The 13597-nt window shown below is 35.6% G+C and overlaps 2 protein-coding genes across 2 annotated transcripts; both read left to right on the top strand.

The window, feature by feature from the left end:
• The first annotated feature begins 234 nt into the window (after nt 1-234).
• On the top strand, nt 235-2420 carry LOC113336201 (7-deoxyloganetin glucosyltransferase-like). Its single transcript, XM_026582186.1, has 2 exons — nt 235-1169; nt 1267-2420. Exons 1-2 carry the CDS (start codon nt 932-934, stop codon nt 2163-2165), a joined length of 1137 nt encoding a protein of 378 aa, XP_026437971.1. The 5' UTR covers nt 235-931; the 3' UTR covers nt 2166-2420.
• Nucleotides 2421-3284: 864 nt separating this feature from the next.
• Nucleotides 3285-5144, top strand: LOC113336119 (7-deoxyloganetin glucosyltransferase-like). The gene is made up of 2 exons (XM_026582112.1): nt 3285-3837; nt 4066-5144. Exons 1-2 carry the CDS (start codon nt 3339-3341, stop codon nt 5013-5015), a joined length of 1449 nt encoding a protein of 482 aa, XP_026437897.1. The 5' UTR covers nt 3285-3338; the 3' UTR covers nt 5016-5144.
• The last annotated feature ends 8453 nt before the right edge of the window (nt 5145-13597 follow it).

The following is a 13597-nucleotide window of genomic DNA, read 5'->3' as shown; positions in this document are numbered from 1 at the left end:
GTTGTTATGGTTAACAATTTAGGGGAAAAGTTCAATCACTAATTTGTTTAGGGGATAAACTCAAAACCCCAAAAAAAAAAAATATAATGACAAAATACGATCTAACTTCTGATTCAGTTAGAGTCGGACATTGAATCATCCCAAGTCAGATCCAAACAAACAACACTTAACTGTAGCATCTCTCTTGTTTTGAAAGTCATTTACACCATACAGCGTGAGGTGACTCTCTACTTAAACAAATAGAACACCAAAGTACTTGCAAATATTTTATAATGTTGATCTGTCCCATGTTAGATCTGTCTAGAGGCAGCAGATACGTGCATCAAATCGTCATCTCTACCGCAATAAACTGAAACCTTATTAGTTAACCTAGAGAAAAGTCCAAAGCCATTCATATATTATCTTCTAACAGGTATTGTTTCTTTCTGGTTGTACTTGTACCTCTAACTCCCTTTTCAATGTATTTCCATTTTTTCTTCAACAAAGAAAAAAAAAATACAGGACCACTACGCATTTTGTAAATCTCATTGACTTTGAATGTTCTATGGTTGCAACCTATACATGAACCACAAGTTTGGTTTACCTGAAATACACTCCTATAAGAATGTGGGGAAGAATGTGCTAAGATAGCAGCAATCTCCCCTTCACCACAATCACACACAAAATGGAGAAGAAAATTCATGTGGTTTGCATCCCCTTCCCACTTCAGAGTCACATAACTTCCTTGATGAAGCTAGCAAAAATCCTTCATTTCAGAGGTGTTCATATAACCTTTGTCAACACAGAATTCAATCATCAACGTTTATTAAATACAAGGGGATAAGATTCACTTAAAGGCTTACCGGATTTTCGTTTCGAAACAATCCCTGACGGTCTACCACCACCAACCAATCCAAATGCTACCCAAGATGTCTTATCTCTCTGCGTCTCCATGCAAACTAACTGCTTAAGACCTTTTCGAAATATTATCCAAAAACTCAACAACTCTGCAGATTCAAATGTCCCTCCTGTGAGCTGTATAGTATCTGATGGTTCTCTGAGCTTCACTCTACAAGCAGCTAAAGAGTTTGGAATTCCAGATATGACATACTGGCCAATTAGCTTCTGTGCCTTTATTTGTCTTCTTCACTTTCCGCATCTCGTCCAAAGAGGTCTTGTCCCACTCAAAGGTACGCAGAACTAAGATATGGAGGATCATCTATGTGCACGTGTACTTTATTAAATATAGTATCTGTTTTGAGCTTTTGAAATGCTTTTGTGTTGCAGATGAGAGTTACCTAACCAACGGGTACATGAAGGAGACATTCATTGACTGGATACCCGGTGTAAAAGATATCAGATTCAGAGATTTACCAAGCTTCGTTCTAACGGCCAATCCCAACGACCCTATGATGGATTTTTCGATACGAGAAACTAAAAGAACTTATGATGCTACAGCCTTGATTTTCAATACTTTTGATGCCTTGGAGATGGATGTTTTGGATGCAGTCAAGTCTGAGTTGTCACTTCCTCCTATTTACACCGTTGGTCCTCTTCATTCACTCCTCAATCAAATTCCTCTTAGTGAGTCGCAATCTCTTGGATCAAATATGTGGATAGAGGATACCAAATGTCTAGAATGGCTTGGTTCCAAAGAACCTAACTCAGTCGTTTATGTAAATTTCGGCAGCGTCCTTGTTATGAATACTCAACAACTCACCGAATTTGCATGGGGACTAGCAAACAGTAAGCATAACTTCTTATGGATCATAAGACCTGATCTGGTGGTCGGCGAGTCGGCTACTTTGCCACCTGAATTTGCAGAGGAAATTAAAGTAAGAGGACTAATAGCAAATTGGTACCCACAAGAACATGTCCTAAATCATGCATCAATAGCTGGTTTCTTGACATACTGCAGTTGGAATTCAATCCTTGAAAGCTTGTGTTGTGGTGTTCCTATGATTTGTTGGCCGTTTTTCGCAGACCAGCAAACGAACTGCAGGTACTTATGTAAGCACTGGGGAGTGGTTATGGAGATCGATAACAATGTGAAGCGAGAAGAAGTTGAGAGCTTAGTGAAAGAGTTGATGGAAGGAGAGAAAGGTAAAAACTTGAAGAAAAAAGCTATGGAGTGGAAGAGGAAAGTAGAAGAGGCCATCTTACCCGGGGGGTTCTACTTCCTCTAGTTTGGACAAGATTGTAAGCGACATACTTGCCAGGAAAAATACAAATCAATAAAACTGCCAGTGTCAATACGTCATTGTAGAGTGGAGATTACGTACCAAGTACGTTCTCAGGATGTTTATCATTTAGCATATTCTTTACTCCCTCCGTTTCAATTTAGATGACCTTGTAGAGTTTTTCACGCAGATTAAGAAACATCAAAGAGAGTAATGTTTTTCCAAATCTGCCCATATTAATACCATCCTAAAATTTTAAACCTCTTAATTTTTTGTTTTTGGATTCTAGTATAAATTATGAATCCCCATGTAATTTCACTTGGGATGACCAAATATCCTAAAATTATAGAGAATAGATTTAAAATCTTAAATTAAATTAAATGTTATGCTGTGATCCCAAAGTAAGAGTAAATCTGTGAGAATTTAGAGAAAATAGCTAAACTCTTGTCTATTTTGGAACATACAAAAAACACTAAAACATCGTCTAAAATGGAACGGAGAGAGTATAATATTATTGGTTTACAAGGAAAGATTAATACTATAAGACAAAATTTCTGATTAACTCTATATCGCAATTACACTCATCTACCAAAGTTTTAACGTAATGGTGGACTACTGAAACTGAAAATTACACCTTGGTCCTTGGGCATTAGTTATGCTCTTTACAGTCGCCCTACAACCTCCTAAAACTTATGGACTCAGAGTAGGGTGGTGATAAGTGATAACGACCGAAAACAACAATTAGGAGGATATTTTGGATTATAATATCCAGAGCTTTGCGACACCAAGGGGGGTGTTCTCATGTGTCAAGGTGTCTACATGCAGCCAAGATTCTTTATGGACCTCCCTTGAATGATTTTTCTTATTCAAACTTGTTTCTGCACTTTACAACAAGTAGTATATAACTGTTCAAAACTTACAACGTCAGAGGATACGTCATATGTACGCATAGAGTATGGTAACTGGCCAGTCAATCCTGGCACACTAGCCTGTAGTATCAGTATATATTTTGCTAAAATTATCACTTCGAATTTAACCTAGAATACGTCATATGTACGTATGCTTAGAGTATAGTAAAAAAATGCTATACATAAATATACATGGACGTAAACACCATGAACATATCGCACATAGGATAAAGTGAGAGATAGAAGTGAGACAAATCTGAAGAGATAAACAATGAAGAAGCCTCATGTAGTTTGTTTTCCATACCCAGCTCAAGGTCATGTAAACCCGATGATGAAAGTCGCAAAACTTCTTCATTTCAAAGGCTTCCATGTAACTTTCGTTAATTCAGATTTCAATCATCAACGTTTACTAAATTCAAGAGGATCCGATTCTCTTCAAGGTTTACAAGATTTTCGTTTCGAGTCAATTCCAGATGGTCTTCCACCTCCAGAGGATGTAAACGCTACACAAGATATACCATCTCTATGTATTTCAATGCGAGATACTTGTTATGAGCCATTTAAGAACCTTCTCAATAAACTCAATGATTCTGGAGAAGTACCTCCTGTTAGCTGTATAGTTGCTGATGGATCTCTGAGTACTTTCACTCTCAAAGTTGCGAAAGAGTTTGGAATCCCTGAAGTAGTCTTTTGGACTATTAGTTTCTGTGGTTTTGCTGGTTATTTTCATTATCCTCATCTTGTTCAGAAAGGTCTTGTTCCACTCAAAGGTAATCCACTTGCAATTAACTTTTTTTTTTTTTTTTTTTTTTTTTTTTGCTTAATCATAAAAAATAATATCTGTGAGAGTAAGCAATAGATTGCATTTCATATTCCATTTGCCTCATTGCTAGTTATATTGCTATAGCATGATAAAATTTTCTAGCGTGTTGTTGTGTATGTTTTAAAAATTTTGTACTGTTATGGCCAATGATAAAGATGGTGCATACATGTTGCAGATGAGAGTTATCTGACAAATGCCGGGTTTCTTGACACGCCCATGGATTGGATGACCGGAATTGGAGATGTTATCAGGTTTAGAGACCTTCCAAGTTTCGTCCGAACAACTGATCCCGACGAAATCATGGTCAATTACGCTATAGGCGAACTTGCAAAAGTAAAAGATGCGACAGCCTTGATTTTCAATACGTATGATGATTTAGAAAAAGATGCTTTAGAGGCTTTTAGATCTCAGTTATCACTGCCGCCAATGTACTCAATTGGTCCACTTCCATTGCTTCTGAATCAAACCAACCAAAATGAGCTGCAATCCGTTGGTTCAAATCTATGGAAAGAAGAACCCGAATGCTTAAAATGGCTTGATATGAAAGAACCCGGCTCAGTCGTTTACGTAAATTTCGGAAGTATTACTGTTATCACTCCGCAACAAATGATTGAATTTGCTTGGGGACTAGCTAATAGTAAACATACTTTCTTATGGGTAATACGGCCGGATTTAGTTGCTGGTGATTCAGCAATGTTGCCGGCGGAGTTTTTAGAGGATACCAAAGACAGAAGCTTGTATGCAAGTTGGTGTCCACAAGAAGATGTATTGAACCATCCATCCATAGGTGGATTTTTAACTCATAGTGGATGGAATTCAACACTAGAAAGTATATGCGGAGGTGTACATATGATTTGCTGGCCTTTTTTCGCCGAACAACAAACAAATTGTAGGTATTCTTGTGCTCATTGGGGGATTGGAATGGAGATTGATAATAATGTGAAGAGAGATGAAGTTGAGAAGCTTGTGAGGGAATTGATGGATGGAGATAAGGGTAAGGAAATGAAGATTAAAGTTATGGAATGGAAGAAGAAAGCTGAAGAATCAACTTCAGTTGGTGGGTCATCTGATTCAAATTTGGACAATTTGGTTACAGCTCTTCTTTCTGGAAGTACTATTGTCTGATTCGTATTTGTTTTTGTTGTTTTGTTTAAGGTGAATTGATTGATTGTTTGTTATGTTATGACAGATTTGTATTTGTTAAATGATTTTATTATAAATAATAATTGAATTTATGCACTGCTAAAATCAAAAGGGATTGATCAACGACTTGAATACCATCCCCCATCACCAATGACATTGAGGGGACTTGAATAGCTATCCCAGATGCAAAACTTGATGCATAATGTTTATAGGGTATTTTGCGGTTATGTAGAGTAAATAAGCCTCGTTTAATTGGGGCCCATGGATTTTAATTGGGGCCTCCCATTAGAGGACAAAAAAGGTCATCCCACCCTAATTTGGGTCATCCCTTATCCAAATTTTTTTAAATGGCTAATCTACCCTTATATAATTTGTGATAATCTTAATTAATTAGTGATAATCTTACTTAATTAGAGTTTAACTTTTTTTTTTCAATTTTTTTGTTTGCAATTTTCTTTCTTTATTTCTTTCATTTTTTTTTCTTTTTTGGCCCAGATTTGTATGAACGTCATGGTATTGAAGTGTTTCTGTGACGACTCTAAACAGGCGTTAACGTTTCGACTGTTTCAGTGACGACTCTAAACAGTCGTTATTTCCTATAAAAGAGTCGTTATCTTCTTCGAAGAGTCATTCATGGCGGAAATGTATGACTGTTTGGAGTTGTCATATACATAATCAATTCCCTGACGACCTTTTGAAAAAGTCGTTATTGTTTTTATTATGTATATTACGACTCCAAACAGTCGTTATTGTTTTAAAGTGTCGTTACTGACAGTCGCTATTCTCTAAAAAGAGTCGTTATCTTCGAAGAGTCATTAATGGCAGAAATGCATTAAAGGATCGTAATAATATTGAATACGATCATGGCGACCCTTAACAGTCGTTATTGTATTTGAAGGGTCGTTAATTAAAGGCGTTATTTGAAAAAATAAAAAAAAAATCATAAAGGGTAAAACAGTATTTTCACTATCGGTTTAATACGCCCCTGAAAAATTTGGGGTGCAAATAAAATGTCTAAGCCCCCAATTAAAATCCATGGCCCCCAATTAAACGAGGTAAATAAGTAGAGAATGCAATCTCCTAGCGGATAAACTGGCTCCATATATCATAATTAGGAGTCGATTTCTGCAGGACAGAAGCCAACCTTGAATTGCTTTTGGTAGAAACATGAATAATACTACCTTCGTCCCATTATTAATTGATCTAGGAGCACAATTTAAAAATGATTTATCTCTAAAATTATATCATGGATATTCGTAAATTTTATATCATTGAAAAGCGTTTTAAAATACGTACGTAACGAATATAAACATGAGTATCACATTATATAAAACACAAAATTGGTCAATTAACCCAATAACGACAATTCCTGGGTGAAAACGAGATGTAAAATTTGATACTTGAAAAAGCGGGGGTATAACAACCACACCCAACATTTCGATTAGCAATCTGTATGGACTAACTCCAATATACTTTCTAGAGAATCAACTAGACAGTCAGACTCAATCTAGAGAAAAGTATATCGAGGAGTTAATATCTCTCTCACTTGATTTGATCTTTACTCAAGAAAATATAAATATGTGAGTCTTTGTCAAATACAAGGATAATAACTTGGGTGGTGCCAAAGACCAATGTCCAAGTGTCAATCAATTTAAATCAACAACCAAAGGTTGGATATTCTAATTGATTGATCTTAACGCACAACCTGTGATATTTCAATTATATAACGACATATAATGCGGAATAGAAGTAACACAGACACCAGAAATTTTGTTAACGAGGAAACGGCAAATGCAAAAAAAATCCCGGGACCTAGTCCAGATTGAACACCACACTGTATTAAGATGCTACAGACACTATCCTACGACAAACTAACTTCGGTTTGGACTGTAGTTGAACCCTAATCAATCTCACACTTATTCAAGGTACAGTTGCGCTCCATACGTCTTTGATCCCAGCAGGATACTACACACTTGATTCCCTTAGATGATCTCACCCACAACCAAGAGTTGCTACAACCCAAAGTCGAAGACTTTAATAAAAAAATCTGTATCACACAGAAAAGTCTATGATAGGTAAATCTGATAAATCAAAATGAACATGAACTAATTGATAATCCGGATTTATATTCCTGAAGAACAGCCTAGTATTATCAATCACCTCTCAACAATCTTAATCATATGGTAGCGAAACAAGATGTTGCGGAATCATAAAGGATGAGACGAAGATGTTTGTGATTTCTTTTTATCTTGCCCTATCGGAGATATAATCTCAAGTCAATTATTCAATTGAACTCGTACGATAGAAAATGGCAAGATCAGATCGCTCAACTACAAGAGAAGTAGTTTCGTCTGGCTTCACAATCCCAATGAAGTCTTTCAGTCGTTAACCTACAGGGTCTCGGGAAGAAACCTAAGGTTAAAGGAGAATCGAGTCTAGCAAACTAACTAGTATCACACAGGAGGTGTGGGGATTAGTTTTTCCATTGCTAGATGTCTCTTTTATATAGTTTTCAAATCAGGGTTTGCAATCCAAGTTACCTTGGTAACAAAGCATTCAATATTCACCGTTAGATGAAAAACCTGATTTCTCCAAGATGATATCTTTCAACCGTTAGATAGAAACTTAGCTTGTCATACACAAATGAAATGTGTTTCATTTAGGTTTGAGTAACCGTACCTAAACGTGTACACTTGTTTGGTTCCCAAATAGTTAACCGAGTTTAGCCATATGAGTACTTTCATATCAACCATATTCATCTTTCTCATAACTAGTTCAAATGACTCTTAAGAACTAGTTGATAGAGTTGTTCAATTACTTAGGTCATTCATAGACACAATTAAAACAAAAACGGTTTGATTCACTTGAATCAATTCATGAACAATATAGCCATGGTTTGCAAAGATTGCATTCCTTATTGATTTATTGTTTTAAGTTCACGAACTTCCGATTTGAGAAATAACCATCTTGGGTACGCGTACGGGTACGTGTACCTTAGTTACCGGATTTGAGTTTGAAAACTCAGCAGAAATTTTAGGTTCGAAAACTTATGTGAGTACGCGTACCTAAGATGACTGGTTTTCCAGTTTGTAAACTACAAACTCCAGCAGAAGTTTTCGGTCAGAAAACTTCCGCCAGTATGCGTACGGGTACGCGTACCCAACCTGTCTCCTTTACCAATGTTGCATGCACAAGTTCACACAATTGGTTTCTGGCACATGGATTTATACTCTAATGTGCGAACACACTATATATGCTTATATCCATAGTTGGTTACATAATCTCAACTCTACATCTCAATCATTGAAACATTCTTCTATAATGTTATAACAATCGTTATTCACGACTATCGTCATCAAAGCTATTTTCAAGATTGAAACGTCATCATGACTTTCGGCATGGGTAAGGATGAAGGTGGTTAAAGCGAAATCTTACCAACACGTATTTCGAGAAAAAGATAGGCGAGTAAACTCGGCTCGAAATAGCAAATGTGTATGTATGAAAACTATCATACTTATACAACTTTGTCTCAAGAGTAAGAGATAGAGAGATAGACTTTTGAGTGATAGATAAGTTCAAGTCTCCACATACCTTTTAGTCAGATGAAGTTCCACGAGTTCCTCGAGTAGTTCTTCGTCTTCGTAAGATGATCGCGATGGAGTCTGGAGCTCAACTACACTAATATGTCCTAAACCGAGACTTAGCTATAAGTAGTCTAGAAATCAAGACATATAGTTTTAACAACTAAAACTGACAAACATGCTTGAGATAGCAACGCATGCGAGTTCGACCGAGCAGTTCTCTAACAATACTGTTTAAATGGACGAGAATGTAAAAACAACCACGATGTAAACAGTTTCATCCTACCCATTTTCAAATAATTTTTCTTATTTTTAATTTACATCAGAATGCATCCAGTTTCACCCTTTTTTTTTAAGTTTAAGCCAGGATGAACCCAGATTTATTCTTGCTATTTTTTTGGCGTCCATTTCACCATACTAATTTTTACTCGTCCATTAGAACCATGTTTTAAAAATATTTGTTCAATTGACCCAATTTTTCTATATAAAATCAACTATTAATAAGACAAAATTAAAAAACAAATAGGTCATCTAATAATGGAACGGAGAGAGTAGTGAATTTTGCTTTTCTAAAAAAAAGGGTGTTTGGTGGTCACTTAACAAGTTTCTTTTCTTCTAATTCTAATTCTAAAAGTTAAAAATAAAAAATCAGTTTGATCACCATGCTAGTAAAATATGAAAAATCAGAAGCGAAACTGGTTTATTTAATTTTAAAAGTTAGTTCTTTTAATTTTAAAAGTCATTTTAAACGTATATTAATAAATTAATCTCAATTTTTCATCCGAACATCCTAGTAAAATAAAATAACTTCTAGATGTTGTTTGTAAGCCAAAACGGTACATTCTTATATATTCTACCCAATTACATTTTATGTCCGTCAACCCTATTTTTTGCGAACCTGTTTGTATGGGAGAGTGAAACTAGCTTGTTGTTTTCGTTTTTCCTTTTTTGTTTGTTTGTTTTGTTTTTTTACACAAAAATGGTCAATTAACCCAATGACGATAATTTTTGGGTAAAAAAGACATGTAAAATTTGATATTGTTTAAATGGACGAGAATGTAAAAATAGCCAGGATTTAAACAGTTTCATCTTACCTATTTTCAAATATTTTTTCTTATTTTTAATTTACATCAGAATGCATCCAGTTTCACCCTCGCTATTTTTTTAGTTCAATCCAGGATGAATCCAGATTCATTGTTGCTATTTTTTTGGTGTTCATTTCACCATACTAATTTTTACTCGTCCATTAAAACCATGTTTTGAAAATATTTGGGCAATTGATCCAATTTCTCTTTTTTTTTTCCGCCTATCTATACAAGCTATATCCTCCTCGCTCGCCCACCGTGTAAAAAATATAGAGAAATAACCTTCAAAATGAGGATTGTAGGTATGTGGGTCATATCCTTCCTAACAAACAGGTAACTTAGAAATAAATGACTTATCACACCTGTAGGATCAGAATCTCGCAGCAATAATGCCTCAGCGAAATTATCAACAACACAACACAACAGCGTCGCAGAACAATTCCAGAAATGACATAATAAATGACGTCAGCTAAAGTCATGAGAAAAATGTGATGATTCTGCGAAAATAAGAGAGTTTCCGAGATTAACATTCGTAAGGTTGCGAGAATGTCGCAAGCCATATCCGAAAATAAAGGACAGATTAGTTGTCATCCACTATGTATTTCCCTATAAATAGTCGTTCAGTTGTAAAGAAAATGAGGGAGATCTTTTCTAATTGAGAAACAAGTAAATAGGAGAGAGAAAATCTAGAGCAGTGGTTATTCTTGATTCCTTTATCTTTTCTTGTAAGATTGTTCAAATATTCATCAATAAAATTAAGATTGTTAATCTAAAATGAGTTGAATGTTAATGAAATCTTGTGAGGGGCGTAGTGTAGGATTTCCAGCAACTACATAATGGCGCTAGAAACAGGGACGGATTGAAGATTGAAGATTATTCTAGAAAAAATTGAAGATTAATATTGAAGATTTGTGAAGATTTTTAGTAATTGATTAATAATTTTACATAATCTCTTGCAATTCATTAATATTGAAGAAATGACTAGAAGAAGAAATACATCAGAACAACCAACTACTGTTAGAAGAAGCAAGAGAATTGCTGGAAGGGAAAGAAGTGAAATGGGAGAATCAACTAGAATGAGAAATAATGGAGAAAATCGAATTCAACCACCAGTTCAACAAACACTAATACAAGGAAAGAATACAGACTATGATAGGGTGAGTATACACACTTGGCAATCAAATTCAGCAGAAGAAGTAGAAGAAGAGCAGCAAACCAGAAACCATAGACAAGTAGAGAGAAATCAAGAAACAGGTGAAGGAATAATTCATGGAGATGAGGAAATTGTAGCGTTAGAAACATTGAGACGAAGAATACACGAAGAAAGAAGAGCTGAGGCAGAAGAACGTGCGAATTTAACAAGGCAAAATCACGAATTGAGGATGGAAAATATGAGACTACAGAGTAGAAGATCGAGAAGTATTACAAAATCATATTCAAGATCGACTAAAAGAGAAATGAGGCGAAACTCACCCATAATTAATGCTGGAAACAATATTCAAGAAGAAATATCAAATCCTAATGAAGAATATCGCGAAAATGGAGAAAGAACTGATGATCGTTACGTTCCACAAAATGAAACTTTTGATGATAGGAAAAATGGTAGAAATCAAGAGAATGGACAACCTCAGGGACGAAATGATCAAGATGGCGAAGGAAATCGAGAGGAAGGAAGGAGAATTTTACATGAAAGAGAAACTCAAAGAAATCAACGAAGGATTGAAGAACAAATTGAAAGACATTATGCTGAACAAGCACGTTTAATTTGCGAACATGAAAGATTAAGAGCGGAAATGGAAGAACAAGAGCTTCAAGAAACAATTCGCCAGAACAATCAAGACAACCGAGAAAGAAGACGAACACAAAATCGGAATAACGGTAATATCAATGAAGAGTATGATAGAATACAGAGGATGGATGGAAGACAGCGAATGAACTTAATAAGAAATGAACAAAATCATGAAGGGGAAAATGAGAGACATCATTATATGCGAATCCAAGATAGATTTGAAGAAGAGACTCGCAGAAGAAGACGAAATGAGGATAATGAAGAAGAAATGCAAAATTTAGCGAGAGAAGAAAAACATGAACGCAGAAGAAGGGAGGCGAAATTAAAAAGACCAATGGATCAAAATTCAGGTGTAAATAAACAAATCTTGAAATATTTAGAAGAAATGAGAGGAATGCTAAATAATAGAGGAGAAGTAGGCAGAAGATAATTGGATGAAGTTATAGAAGAAGCTGTGAAAACTCCATTTACAAGGGAAGTACAACTAGGAGGAATACCTCCGAAATGCAATTTTCTCGCATTAACCAGCATTTTTGATGGAACAACTTGTGAAATTCAACACATTAAAGTCTATGTGAGGTGTATGCTGCAATGGGAAAATCATGATGCCGTATTATGCAAGTATTTCGCATCCAGCTTAACATGGGAGGCGTTAAAATGGTTCGAAGGTCTACCAAAGAATACAATAACATCCTTCAATCATTTGCAGACTACATTCCTGGGGGCATATATAAGTAATAATTCTTCGCGACCTGGTATTGAAGATGTGTTTGGATTAAAACAAAGGATTGGTGAAGGTTTGAAGCACCTAACTAAAAGATGGAGGACTATGTGTAGCGAAATGGCTGTCCGTGTAGATGAGAGATATCTTATCCTATCATTCATCAATGCTATGTTTTCAACCAACCTATTATATATCCAAATTTTCAGAGTCAAGAATACGGTCACAATGACTGAATTGCGAGAACTTCAAGAAAAATATATTGCTCTAGAGGAAAGGAAAAATGAAATGGAATCATACCCAGTTGCGAATACCAGTTCACAAACAGCGAATGCAAGCTTATTACCCAAGCTAATAAACACAGTGGTGAATATTTCGCAAGAACAACAAGAGAAGGTGACAGGTAACAATCAACAAAAACTGGTGGCTATGGGAAGCCGAGAACAAGAGGAATATGAAGGAGAAAGAAATTTCTACAATCGTGGTGGAAATAACAAGATTCAAAGACTCGATCAGCCACAAGAAACTTATGGAGGTCAAAGACAAAACTATAATAGAGGACAAGGAGGTCACAAGGTAGTATGGGAAGAAATCAAGATGCCACCTCTAAATGCAAGTGTGGAGAAAATATGGGAAGCTATAATTTTGATGGAGAATATACCAACACCATGGAACATGGGAACGGAACCACCTCCAAACCACAGAAGTCATGAGTTTTGTTCTTATCATCATTTTCATGGACACTCTACAAATGATTGCAGAAATGTAAAAAGAATTATTCTGAGAATGATAGATCAAGGAAAACTAAACCACTTTTTGGTAGTACACCCACAATCTCAACCATTGCCACCACCACCAGAACATCACAAAATGATTATGATGAAAAAGAAAGAAACATTCTTCATAGAAGTTGGCGCAAAAGAAAAGAATCTATTCTGTCGCTCTATCGTACATTCATACAAGACAATTGAAGAATATTGTGAAAATATCGCTACTAGAGGAATGACAGAAACAAATTATTTCTTTTACCGCAGAAGAAATCCCCGAAGGTGAAGAGGTACATGATAATACATTGGTAGTAAAATTAGAAATTAATCCAAAACCGAAAGAAGATGAGGATGATGAAGCTGAAGATTCATGGGCAATAAATAGAATTTTAATCGATACTGGAAGCTCTATGAACATCTAACTTTATCATACTTACAAAACTATGGGAGGAAGAGATAATGATCTTATACCATCAACATATAAGATATATGGTTTTAATGGTACTGCCAACAAGCCTAAAGGGGAGGTTACTATGCGAATTCCATTGAAGGGAATATCTTCTGAAATCCGGTTCTGTGTCGTTGATGTAGAATCACCCTACAATTCATTAATTGGTCGAC

This window comes from Papaver somniferum, unplaced genomic scaffold (assembly GCF_003573695.1).
Source record: "Papaver somniferum cultivar HN1 unplaced genomic scaffold, ASM357369v1 unplaced-scaffold_150, whole genome shotgun sequence".
Taxonomy (NCBI): domain Eukaryota; kingdom Viridiplantae; phylum Streptophyta; class Magnoliopsida; order Ranunculales; family Papaveraceae; genus Papaver; species Papaver somniferum.
This window is presented reverse-complemented; position numbering and strand designations above follow the sequence as displayed.